This window comes from Mesoplodon bidens, assembly GCF_964165515.1.
Source record: "Mesoplodon bidens genome assembly, chromosome: 7".
Classification (NCBI taxonomy): domain Eukaryota; kingdom Metazoa; phylum Chordata; class Mammalia; order Artiodactyla; family Ziphiidae; genus Mesoplodon; species Mesoplodon bidens.
In genome coordinates, this window is record NC_138164.1 from 72,874,215 (window position 1) to 72,888,687 (window position 14,473).

General features: G+C 35.9%; 1 protein-coding gene across 2 annotated transcripts in view; it reads left to right on the forward strand.

Annotated features, from left to right (window-relative positions):
* TMEM135 (transmembrane protein 135) overlaps nucleotides 1-14,473 on the forward strand; it is a 240,567-nt gene that overhangs the window by 37,064 nt on the left and 189,030 nt on the right. For both annotated transcript variants that reach the window (XM_081241468.1, XM_081241469.1), the window contains exon 3: nucleotides 7,270-7,362. In XM_081241468.1, coding sequence (XP_081097594.1) covers nucleotides 7,270-7,362 — 93 coding nt within the window. The remainder of the gene's footprint in view (nucleotides 1-7,269; nucleotides 7,363-14,473) is intronic.

Here is a 14,473-nt window from a genome sequence, read left to right on the forward strand (position 1 = left end):
GAAAGGTGGAATTTGCTGCTGCAGAACAGAATAAAGAAAGAATGAAAAGAAGACAGCCTAAGAGACCTCTGGTACAACATTAAATGCAACAACATTCACATCATAGGGGTCCCAGAAGGAGAAGAGAGAGAGAAAGGACCAGAGAAAATATTTGAAGAGACTATAATTGAAAACTTCCTTAACATGGGAAAGGAAATAGCCACCCAAGTCCACGAAGCGCAGAGAGTCCCAGATAGGATAAACCTAAGGAGAAACACGCCGAGACACATACTAATCAAACTGACAAAAATTAAAGACAAAGAAAAATTATTGAAAGTAGCAAGGGAAAAATGACAAATAACATACAAGGGAACTCCCATAAGATTAACAGCTGATTTCTTAGCAGAAACTCTACAAACCGGGAGGGAGTGGCATGATTAAGTGATGAAAGGGAAGAACCTACAACCAAGATTACTCTACCCGGCAAGGATCTCATTCAGATTCAATGGAGAAATCTAAAGCTTTACAGACAAGCAATAGCTAAGAGAACTCAGCACCACCAAAACAGCTCTACAACAAATGCTAAAGGAACTTCTCTAAGTGGGAAACACAAGAGAAGAAAAGGACCTACAAAAACAAATGCAAAACAATTCAGAAAATGATAATAGGAACATACATACTGATAATTACCTTAAACGTGAATGGATTAAATGCTCCAACCAAAAGGCACAGGCTCGATGAATGGATACGAAAACAAGACCCATATATATGCTGTCTACAAGAGACCCACATCAGACCTAGGGACACATACAGACTGAAAGTGAGGGGATGGAAAAAGATATTCCATGCAAATGGAAATCAAAAGAAAGCTGGAGTAGCAATACTCATGTCAGATAAAATAGACTTTAAAATAAAGAATATTACAAGAGACAAGGAAGGACACTACATAATGATCAAGGGATCAATTCAAGAAGAAGATACAATTATATATGCACCCAACATAAGAGCACCTCTATACATAAGGCAACTGCTAACAGCTCTAAAAGGAAATCGACCGTAACAGAATAATAGTGGGGGACTTTAACACCTCACTTACACCAATGGACAGATCATCCAAAATGAAAATAAGGAAATAAGGAAAATAAGGAAACAGAAGCTTTAAATGACACAGTAGACCAGAAAGGTTTAATTAATATTTATAGGACATTCCATCCAGAAACAGCAGATTACACTTTCTTTTCAAGTGCACATGGAACATTGTCCAGGATAGATCACATCTTGGGTCACAAATCCAGCCTCAGTAAATTTAAGAAAATTGAAATCATATCAAGCATCTTTTCTGACCACAACGCTATGAGATTAGAAATGAATTACAGGGAAAAAACTGTAAAAACACAAACATGTGGAGGCTAAACAATATGTTACTAAATAACCAAGAGATCACCGAAGATATCAAAGAGGAAATCAAAAAAATACCTAGAGACAAATGACAATGAAAACATGATGATCCAAAACCTATGAGATACAGCAAAAGGAGTTCTAAGAGGTAAGTTTATAGCTGTACAAGCCTACCTCAAGAAACAAAAAAAATCTCAAAGAATCCAACCTTACACCTAAAGGAACTAGAGAAAGAAGAACAAACAAAATGCAAAGTTAGCAGAAGGAAAGAAATCATAAAGATCAGAGCAGAAATAAATGAAATAGAAACAAAGAAAACAATAGCAAAGATCAATAAAACTAAAAGCTGGTTCTTTGAGAAGATAAACAAAATTGATAAACCATCAGCCAGACTCATCAAGAAAAAGAGGGAGAGGACTCAAATCAAAAAAATTAAAAATGAAAAAGGAGAAGTTACAACAGACACCGCAGAAATACAAAGCATCCTAAGAGACTACTACAAGCAACTGTATGCTGATATAATGGACAACCTGAAAGAAATGGACAAATTCTTAGAAAGGTATAACCTTCCAAGACTGAACCAGGAAGAAATAGAAAATATGAACAGACCAATCACAAGCAATGGAATTGAAACTGTGATTAAAAATCTTCCAAAAAACAAAAGTCCAGGACCAGATTGCTTCGCACGTGAATTCTATCAAACATTTCGAGAAGAGCTAACACCCATGCTTCTCAAACTCTTCCAAAAAATTGCAGAGGAAGGAATACTCCCAAACTCATTCTATGAGGCCACCATCACCCTGATACCAAAACCAGACAAAGATACTACCAAAAAAGAAAATTACAGACCAATATCACTGATGAATATAGATGCAAAAATCCTCAACAAAATACTAGCAAACAGAATCCAGCAACACATTAAAAGGATCATACACTATGATCAAGTGGGATTTATCCCAGGGATGCAAGGATTCTTCAATATACGCAAATCAATCAATGTGATACACCATATTAACAAATTGAAGGATAAAAACCGTATGATCATCTCAATAGATGCAGAAAAAGCTTTTGCCAAAATTCAACACCCATTTATGATAAAAACTCTCCAGAAAGTGGGCATGGAGGGAACGTACCTCAACATAATAAAGGCCATATACGACAAACCCACAGCAAACATCATTCTCAGTGGTGAAAAACTGAAAGCATTTCCTCTAAGACCAGGAACAAGACAAGGATGTCCACTCTCACCACTATTATTCAACATAGTTTTGGAAGTCCTAGCCATGGCATTCAGAGAAGAAAAAGAAATACAAATTGGAAAAGAAGAAGTAAAACTGTCACTGTTTGCAGATGATATGATACTATACATAGAGAATCCTAAAGATGCCACCAGAAAACTACCAGAGCTAATCAATGAATTCGGTAAAGTTGCAGGATACAAAATTAATGCACAGAAATCTCTTGCATTCCTATGCACTAATGATAAAAAATCTGAAAGAGAAATTAAGGGAACACTCCCATTTACCATTGCAACAAAAAGAATAAAATACCTAGGAAGAAACCTACCTAGGGAGACAAAATAGACAAAAGACTTGTATGCAGAAAACTATAAGACACTGATGAAAGAAATTAAAGATGATACCAACAGATGGAGAGATATACCATGTTCGTGGAGTGGAAGAATCAATATTGTGAAAATGACTATACTACCCAAAGCAATCTACAGATTCAATGCTATTCGTATGAAATTACCAATGGCATTTTTTACGGAACTAGAGCAAAAAAATCTTAAAATTTGTATGGAGACACAAAAGACCCTGAATAGCCAAAGCAATCTTGAGGGAAAAAAATTGAGATGGAGGAATCAGACTCCCTGACTTCAGACTATACTACAAAGCTACAGTAATCAAGACAATATGATACTGGCACAGAAACAGAAACGTAGATCAATGGAACAAGATAGAAAGCCCAGAGATATATCCATGCACCTATGGTCAACTCATCTATGACAAAGGAAGCAAGCATATACAATGGAGAAAAGACAGTCTCTTCAAAAAGTGGTGTTGGGAAAACTCGACAGCTACATGTAAAAGAATGAAATTAGAACACTCCCTAACACCGTACACCAAAATAAACTCAAAATGGATTCGAGACCTGAATGTAAGACCGGACACTATAAAACTGTTAGAGGAAAACGTAGGAAGAATACTCCTTGACGTAAATTACAGCAAGATCTTTTTTGATCAGCCTCCTAGAGTCATGGAAGTAAAAGCAAAAATAAACAAATGGGATCTAATGTAACTTCAAAGCTTTTGCCCAGCAAATGAAACCATAAACAAGACAAAAAGACAACCCTCAGAATGGGATAAAATACTTGCGAACGAATCAATGGAGAAAAGATTAATCTCCAAAACATATGAACAGCTCATGCAGCTCAATATTAAAAAAAAATCAACCCAATCCAAAAATGGGCAGAAGACCTAAGTAAACATTTCTCCAAAGAAGACATACAGATGGCCAAGAAGCACATGAAAAGCTTCTCAACATCACTAATTATTAGAGAAATGCAAAGCAAAACTACAATGAGGTATCACCTCACACCAGTTAGAATGGGCATCATCAGAAAAATCTACAAACAACAAATGCTGGAGAGGGTGTGGAGATAAGGGAACCCTCTTGCACTGTTGGTGGGAATATAAATTGATACAGCCACCATGGAGAACAGTATGGAGGTTCCTTAAAAAAGTAAAAATAGAATTACCATATGACTCAGCAATCCCACTATTGGGCATATACTCAGAGCAAACCATAATTCCAAAAGACACATGCACCCCAATGTTCATTGCAGCACTATTTACAGTAGCCAGGTCATGGAAGCAACCTAAATGCCCATCGACAGACGAATGGATAAAGAAGATGTGGTACATATATACAATGGAATATTACTCAGCCATAAAAAGGAACGAAATTGGGTCATTTGTTGAGACATGGATGGATCTAGAGACTGTCATACAGAGTGAAGTAAGTCAGAAAGAGAAAAACAAATATCGTATATTAACGCATATGTGTGGAACCTAGAAAAATGGTACAGATGAACTAGTTTGCAGGGCAGAAATTGAGACACAGATGTAGAGAACAAACATATGGACACCAAAGGGGGAAAGCGGCGGGGGGAGTCGGGGTGGTGGTATGATGAATTGGGAAATTGGGGTTGACATGTATTCACTGATGTGTATTAAACTGATTACTAATAAGGAAAAAAATGCTCATAATTTAATAAGAACAATATTTCTTCCTTTCTGAATTCTTATACCTTGTATTTATTTTTCTTGCATTATTGTACTTGCTAAGATCTCCAGTACAGTGTTAAGTAGAAGTGGGAATTATGGGGAGCTATGAATCATTCTCAGTCTAAAAGTGAAAGCTTTTTTTTTTTTTTTTTGCGGTACGCGGGCCTCTCACTGTTGTGGCCTCTCCCATTGCGGAGCACAGGCTCCGGACGTGCAGGCTCAGCGGCCATGACTCACGGGCCTAGCTGCTCCGCAGCATGTGAGATCTTCCCGGACCGGGGCACGAACCCATGTCCCCTGCATCAGCAGGTGGTCTCTCAACCGCTGCACCACCAGCGAAGCCCTAAAAGTGAAAGCTTTTAATGTTTTACCAAACTAGTTTTTTGTATATAGGGAATAATAAATTGAATAATAATTTTATCCTTTTTTTTTAAAAAAAAAGAAATATAATTTCTAAATGTTTTCTATAGATTTTTGCCTTAAGAACATTAATATTTATAAACTTTTAGTAATTGATAAAGTTTATACTATTGAATAAGTCATGCCTTTAAATTGACCTGAAAAATCTGTGTAAGAAACTCTTTACCACGTAGTCTCTGGAAAGTTTCTAGTGCTTGTTAAAACTCTAAAGATAGAGTTATAAGATAATTAGGTTTTAAAAATTGCAATAATAATAAATTGGTCTTGCAGCATATTTATGTTCTATGAAGCTTTTGGTTAAGTTTTGGAGACATAAAATACTTATAATAAGGTAACATCTGTGTTCCTCCTATAACTGACTCACTCAATTATTTTCCTTTAATGTTTATATTCAGTAACTTGTTAAGTTCTTTGTGTATTTTATGTTGGAGGGAAAATCACTTCCAGTTTTCTTAGGCAGAAAGTTTCTGATGTCCATTGCAGAAATACCCATGTTATATGTATGTTTTCTAATATTTTTAAAGCTAAGCTTCAGTTAAAAAGAAAATTTCATCTGATTTTTTATCCTTATCTGTATGTACATAGCATATATTTTTTCCTGTAATACATCATTTAGCAGTTGACCAACTTTGTTCAGATAATTTCTTATAATTTTTTGTTTCTCCCTTTCTTAGGAACAAATTGTCTTTGAAAGGAAAAAAGAATCTTCCTAATATCTCCAGATTTCTTTTTTTTTTCTCTTTAAAAACCCAACCCAATGGCATTTATAATTTGTGAGACAGTATGCAGATTCTTTCTCCCAAGGGATATATTCTAGTAAATAAGAAATTTTATATACACATATAAGTAAAAAATGTAAAATTCTTTAGTAAGGGATGTAAGAAAAAACTTACCCAGGGTTGTAGAAGGAAAGAAGGAGAGACAGTTTTTGAATATCTATCATGTATTAAAAAATAGTAATAGTTGAAAAAAAATGATACAGATGAACCTATATACAAAATGGAAATAGACCCACAGACATAGAAAACAAATTTATGGTTACCAAAGGGGAAGGGTGGGGGGTAAATTAGGAGTTTGGATTAACATACACACACACTACTATATATGAAATAGATAATCAACAAGGACCTACTGTGTAGCACAGCAAACTATACTCAATATTTTGTAATAGCCTATAAGGGAAAAGAATCTGAAAAGAAAAGAAAAAAATATATATATAACTGAATCTCTTTGCTATATACCTGAAACTAACACAACATTGTAAATCAGCTATACTTCAATAAAAAAAGAGCCATAGGGCTTCCCTGGTGGCGCAGTGGTTGAGAGTCCGCCTGCTGATGCAGGGGACACGGGTTCGTGCCCCGGTCCGGGAAGATCCCACATGCTGCGGAGCGGCTGGGCCCATGAACCATGGCCGTTGAGCCTGCGTGTCCGGAGCCTGTGCTCCGCAACGGGAGAGGCCACAACAGTGAGAGGTCCCCGTACAGCAAAAACAAACAAACAATAAAAAGAGCCATAATGAAAAAATAGTAGCAGTGATAACAATAGTAATAATGGTAATGATAGCTAACATTTTCTGAGTACTTCCTATGTGTCATGAATGGTGCTGGGAAATATCTCATGTAGCCATCATAACAACTCTATGAGATAGGTAATACATTTATTCCCGTTTGGTAGATAGGAAATTGAGAACATAGAAGGTTTGCAGAGTCAGCAGTGTTGGATCCAGGGACTGTCTGAATGAGTATAACATTAAATTATTGGAAGGAGAGATACCTATTAGTTTGCTATTGTAGTAGCCTGAAGAAGAGATGGTGAAGGACATAACTGAGGCAAGGGCAGTAGGTTGGAGAGGAATTTGAGAGATAAATTGTACATGGAAGTATTTAAGGGGATGATTTCATGTATGGGATATGGAAGAAGGTGAAGCCAAGGATGTCTCAAAGTGTCACACATAGGTGGATAAGTAGTTGTTGATATCATTAACCTAGGAAAAGAGAGGAGAAAGAACAGGTTCATGGAGATGAGGGAGAAAGATCATGAGTTTGGTTTTGGACATGCTGAATTTGAGGTGCTGTGGGACATTTAGATAGAGGGTGAACTGAGAAGGGGAACTTCTATGTGTAATAACTGAAATGACCGACTAGAAATTTCATATAATTATTCCAAATTTCAATTTCAGGAAGATACTTGGAAAATTCTACTCATGGAGTCCCGGCTTTGGTGCTGCTTTGCCAGCTTCTTATGTGGCCATTCTAATTGAGAGAAAAAGCAGGTAAACTTTTACATACCTACATATTTAATAGAACTGATTTACTGTCCACCATCACAACTAGAGATTTTTTTTTTTTTTTTTTTTTTTTGCTTACTGTTTATCATGGTCCAGGGAGGAGAAATATTACTACATATATTTTTCAGTCTTACAAATATTGGGCTGGCCAAAAAGTTTGTTTGGTTAGGGAATATGTTGTTCAATATAGTTCTTGGTGAAAATGAAAAATGTCTTTTATTTTTACTTAAAACTGAACGAACTTTTTGGCCAACCCAATATTTGATGGAAAATTTAATTTTATACTTATATTATTTAAGTTTTTAAGCCTATAAAAAATAAAGATTGACATTATATAGTAACAATGCCCATTAGTCTTTGTTTACTAAAAAATTAGAGGGTTCTCTGATGTGTCAAACTAAAACATGGCTTGCGTAAATTCTAATTAAAGATCTTTTCCATAAGTGCAATACAATTATCACAGCTAAGAAAATAACAGTAGTTTTCTTTTATCATTTAGATCTGTAATTTGCTTCGGGCTCATTAACCTCTATTAAATCAATTATTATTTTTAAGATATCTTCTCATTTAAAAAAAATTTTCATTTTTATCAACTTGAAAATGTTCCACGGTAGAACAGTAAGATTTCTACAAAATGCTACAAACTGTTATATAAGTTTTTCAGTCAGGTAAACTGATGAAGTTAAACATTTTGCATAAAAGAATATTTGCCATTTCAGGGATAATTATTTTTACTGTTGAGAACTGCTTTGATTCCATCTTTATCCCAGAGAATAAAGATACGGTCATGTATATTAATCAAGATGGGATCATCTTTCAGTTTATGAAGATGTTTGTTATAATCATCGATCCCCTAGTAAGACTATAGATAGATCTTGTTAGGTGACTAAATATTTACTTAAACCACCTGAAGCCATTTTAATGCATTCTTGTAAATGTAATAGTATCTAAATTTTTGTGATTCTCTGTTTGATGATACTTTTAGATTATTAAAATTACTAAAATCAAAGGATGTTATAACCCCAGGAAAATCGTCAGTATTGCTAGAAACATAGGTTACCCCACCTGAGAGGACAGTACAGAATAGTTGTTAAAAAGTTTGGATTCTGGAGCTATAAAATCTGTCTTGGGAGACTGGCTCCGCCACTTACTGTGTGACGTCTATGGCTTATTCCTTACTTGAAAAATGGAGGTAGTGATAATCTACTCACATGGTTATTCAGAGAATTAAGTGAGTTACTTATGTAAGCATGCTTAGAAGAGTGCCTGACACATGGTAAGTGTGTTAAGTATTTTTATTGGTTTTTTGCCCGTAAGTAATGAGAGCCTTGTCCTGGTGATTGTAACTTTCTGATCAATTTAAAAATCTAAATATTGGTTTTGGAAATATGATTTCAAAGTATGTACTCATATATGGAACTTTAAAGATGCTTTAAATGAAGTTTGCTTTAATTTATTTTTTAGCACTTGAATAATAAGGTGGCATTTTTGAAGTTATTTGCCTACTTTTCAACAGGAAATGTTGAAATGAACACCTGTGTAACGATCACCTAGAGTCAACAGTTGTTAACATTTTACCTTTTTTTTTTTTTGCGTTGTGCGGGCCTCTCACTGTTGTGGCCTCTCCCATTGTGGAGCACAGGCTCCGGACGCACAGGCTCAGCGGCCATGGCTCATGGGCCCAGCCGCTCTGCGGCATGTGGGATCCTCCCGGACCGGGGCACAAACCCGTGTCCCCTGCCTCGGCAGGCGGACTCTCAACCACTGCGCCACCAGGGAAGCCCCAACATTTTACCATTTTTACTTTATTTGTATGTGATTATATGTCTATGTATGTGTGGTATTGTGTGTGTGTATGAACCATATAGAAGTACATTGTAGACATCATGACATTTTACTCCTAAATACTTTAGAATGCATGTTCTAAAATAAGGGTACTTTCCTACATAATTACAACACTATTATCATACATAAGAAAATTAGCAGTCATTCCTGATTACCATCTTGTCCATATTGTCCTAAAATGCTTTTTTTTGTGTGGTACGCAGGCCTCTCACTGTTGTGGCCTCTCCCGTTGCGGAGCACAGGCTCCGGACGCTCAGACTCAGCAGCCATGGCCCACGGGCCTAGCCGCTCCGTGGCATGTGGGATCTTCCCGGACTGGGGCATGAACCTGTGTCCCCTGCATTGGCAGGCGGACTCTTAACCACTGCGCCACCAGGGAAGCCCTAAAATGCCTTATTTTGAACCAGAATCTAGTCACAGTTGATGTATGGTGTTATATTTCTTTATTTCCTCTTAATGTAGTTTAACCTCCCCACTTTTTTCCCCCACAGCGTTGACTTTCTGACGTGACCAGGGCAGTGGTCTTGTTGTGTGTAAAACATTTCTGGTTTTGCCTGAAATTGTTCCTCATGGAATTGTTTAATTGGTATTTCCTGTAAACTTGAAGTTCAGTGAAAGACTTGATTAGATTTGGATTAAACATTCTTGGTAAGAATTTACTTCATAGATGATGCTGAGGCCATCAGATGGTCCATAGTTCTAAGTAGTTCAAAGTTTGAATATGTGATTAAAGTGGTAATTGCCAGATCTTTCCAATGAATCTGTTATTTCTGGTTAATTAGATGAATAGATTTCCTGACATTCCACAACCCTTGCTTGGCTGGAATGAACCTCAGTTGATTGTGACATCACTGTTTGTGAAATTGGCTAGTTATGTGTGTGTATTCTTTATCAAGTTTAGTTATCAGTCTCATATTTGCCTTATAAAATATTTCACAAGTTTTCATTTTTCCCCCCTTTCTCTGGTATAGTTTAAGTAACAGTGAATTTTCTGGCCTTTGAGTATTTGGTCTATTCCTCTGTGAAACCTCCTGGCCATGGTGACTCTTTTGGGTGTGGTAGTTCTTAGAAAAAGTTATCAGTTTCCTCTGTGGTACTTGGTCTGTTTAAACTTTCAAGTCACTCAATAGAGAAAGAGTTTTAGTAACTTTCTCTAATAGTTAGAAAGTTATCCATCGCTTACAAATTTTCCATTTCCCAGAAATTATCTATTTTATAAAGATTTTTATATTTGCATGGAGTTTGTACAAAGTAGTCTGTTATGATTTGGTTGAATTTTATGTTTTCAATGGTTATTTCTCAATTTGTTATTTATTTTGTATTATTTTTAGCTAGTAATTTTGCTGATTTTGCTTTTCAATGAATCATCTTATTTATTAGTTCTGTTTTTTGGTTTTCTAATTCAGTTCTTGCTTTCATTGTTTTTCCTTCTTTTTTTGGCTAATTTGCTTTCCTTTTAAAAATCTTTTTAGTTTCAGGCTTTATTTATTTTCATTCTTTAAGTCTACTGATACAAGTATTTAAGGCTATGAATTTTCTTCTGACCACTGCTATAATTGTATCCCAGAGATTCTAACATGTAGTGTTTACATGATCATCATTTTCTAGAAATTCTATAATTTTAGTTTATTTTTCTCTTTTGATATAAGAATTATTTAGTAGTGAGCTTAAGAAGATGAAAGGGCCTCTTTGTTATTGCTGGCTCATGGTAACTCTGCTTAACCATTTGAGGAACTGCCAAAGTGTTTAGTGAAGTTGTTGCACCATTTTTCATTTTCTCCAGCAGTAAGGGATCTTGCTTCTTCACATCCTCGCTAACACTTGTAATTATATGTCTTTCTGATTAAGGTCTTCCTAGAGAGTGTGAAGTAGTATTTAAGGTGTGGTTTAGATTTGCATTTCCAAGATGACTAATGGTGTTGAGCAACTTTTCATGTACTCACTAGCCATTTGTATATCTTCTTTGGAGAAATGTCTGTTTTGATCCTTTGCCTGTTTTTTATTGGGTTATTTATCTTTTTATTATTAATTTGTAAGAGTTCTTTAGATATTCTAGGTTCAAGTCTCTTATCGGATATATGATTTGCAAATATTTTCTCCCATTCAGTGACTTGTTTTTTTTTTTTTTTTCTTGCGGTACGCGGGCCTCTCACTGCTGTGGCCTCTCCCGTTGTGGAGTACAGGCTCCGGACGCGCAGGCTCAGCGGCCATGGCTCACGGGCCCAGCCGCTCCATGGCATGTGGGATCTTCCTGGACCTGGGTACGAACCCGTGTCCCCTGCATCGGCAGGCGGACTCTCAACCACTGAGCCACCAGGGAAGCCCCCAGTGACTTGTTTTTTTATATTCTTGATTATGTCCTCTGAAGTACATATGTTTTAAATTTTGATGAAGTCCAATTTATGTATTCTTTTCTTGTGTTTTTGTGTCATATCTAAGAAGCCATTATCAAATCTAAGGTCACAAAGATTTACCCCTATGTTTTCTTTTAAGACTTTTATAGTTTTAGTTCTTGTATTTGGGTCTTTGATCCATTTTGAGTTGAAATTTTTATCTATGATGTGAGGTAAGGGGGTATTACATTTTTAATATCACTTTTCACATGTTTGTTGCTACAACATAGAAGTATGATTGGTTTTTGAGTGTGATCTTGATTCCTGGGACCTTGCTGAATTCACTTATTAGTCCCAGGAGTCTTTTTCCATATTCTTTGAGATTTTTGACATAGAAAATTATGTTGTTGCAAATAGGGACAGTTTTATTTTTACATTTCCAGTCTGTATATCTTTTATTTCCTTTTCTTGCTTTATTGTGTTGGTACGTCCTTTCCTTGTTCTTGATCTTAGGGGAAAGGAATCCAGTCTTTCACCTTTAGGTATAATGTTAGCTGTAGGGTGTTTTTTTAAGATGCTTTTTATCAAGTTTAGGAAGTTTACATGTTTTCCTAGTTTTGCCGAGAGCCTTCATCATGAATGGGTATTTTGTCAAATGTCTGTTCTGGATTGGTTGATATGATCATGTGTTTTTCTTGTGATTTATTTTAGTCTGATTCTAGTATTTTAAAAATATCAACAAGGTCAAAGTGATGTAGTTCTTCATATCTAGCAGGGGTTCTCAATCTTGGCACTATTGACATGTTTTGGGCCGATAATTCTTTGTTTTTGGGGAGGGCTGTCTTGTGCATTGTACTCATGCATACAATTAGCCCTCCCTTCCCCTCCCCACCAAATTGAGACAACAAATAATGTTTCCATGGGAAATATGTTCCCCATGGGACAAATCCCTCCTTTGTTGAAAACTACTGATCTATATCATTACTGAATTTTTTGTCTAGTTTTATCATTTGCTGAAAGGTGTTAAAATCTCCAACTGTGGTTCTGAATTTGTCTGTTTATCTCTTTAATGCTATCAGTTTCTGTGATGATTTTATTGGTATATACACATTTATAATTGTCATATTTTTCATGATAAATTGAATATTTTATCAATATAAGATGTTCCTCTATAACTCAGATAATTCCCTTTGTTCTGATTTCTATTTTATTTGTTATTAATATAACCACTCCAGCCTTCTCTTAGTGTTTGCATTGTATATATTTTCTTTCCAATTAATTTCAAGCACCTCTGTCTTTAAAGTGTATTTTTGGCAGATAGCATATAGTTGGGTCTTGGTTTTTAAAATTTATTCTGCTAATTTTTGCCTTTTAATTAGATTATTTTGTCCATTAATATTTGATGTATTATGTTATAGCTAGATTGTCTACTGTTTTATTACTGTTTTTTTTCTCCTTTTTATCTTTCTCCGTTCCTCTGTGCTTGCATATTAATCCCTCTCTCCCCTCAACCCCTAGCACCACTCATCTTTTTACTGTCTCCATAGTTTGTTTTTTTTTTTGCAGTATGTGGGCCTCTCACTGTTGTGGCCTCTCCCATTGCGGAGCACAGGCTCCGGACGCGCAGTCTCAGCGGCCATGGCTTACGGGCCTAGCCGCTCCGCGGCATGTGGTATCCTTCCGGACTGGGGCACGAACCCGCGTCCCCTGCATCGGCAGGTGGACTCTCAACCACTGTGCCACCAGGGAAGCCCTCCATAGTTTTATTTTTTCTAGAATGTCATATAGTTGGAGTCGTACAGTATGTTGGCTTTTCAGATTGCCTTCTTTTACTTAGTAATAGGCATTTAAGCTTCCTCCATGTCTTTTCATGGCTTGATAGGTTGTTTCTTTTTAGAACTGAATAATATTCCATGGTCTGGATGTACCACAGTTTATTTATCCATTGACCTACTGACAGACATCTTGGTTGCTTCCAAGTTTTGGTAATTATGGATAAAGCTGCTATAAAACGCACCCTGTGTGTGGGTTTTTGTGTAGACATAAATTTTCAGCTGCTTTAGATAATTACTAAGGGGTATGATTGCTGGATCATCTGGTAAGAGTATATTTAATTTTGTAAGAAACTGCCAACTGTCTTCCAAAGTGTCTGGGTCGTTTTGTATCCCCACCAGCAATGAATGAGAATTCCTGTTGCTCTACATCTTCACCAGCATTTAGTGTTATCAGTGTTCTGAATTTTGGCCATTTTAATACATGTGTGGTGGTATCTCATTGTTGTTTTAATTTGCATTTCCTCGATGATATATGTATTTTGTGGAGCATTTTTTCATATGCTTACTTATTTTAATCTCTATGTGTCTATATGTTTAAAGTGGGTTTCTTGTAGATGACATATAGTTGGGTTATGTTTTGGGATCAACTCTGACAATCTGTCTTTTAATTATTGTATTTAGACCATTGACATTCAAAGTGATTATTGATATAGTTGGATTAATTTCTACCATATTCATTACTTTTTCTCTTTGTTGCCTTTGTTCTTTGTTCTCATTTTTGTCTTCCACTCTCATTCTGCCTTTTGTGGTTTTAACTGAATGTTACATGTGGTTCCATTTTCTCTTCTTTCTTAACATATCAGTTATACTGTTATTTTTTTTTTACTTTTTTTAGTGGTTGCCTTAGTTTTTACAGTACATCTTTACAACTAATCCAAGTCCACTTTCAAATAATACTGTACCCCTTCATAGGTAATGAGAGTATCTTATAATAACAAAATAGCCCAAATTCCTTTCTCCTGTCCTTTGTATCATTGTTGTCATTCACTTCACTTATAAGCATAATTACCACACACACACATACTCACACACCACACACACGATATATACATACATAATCAAATACATTGTTGCTATTATTTT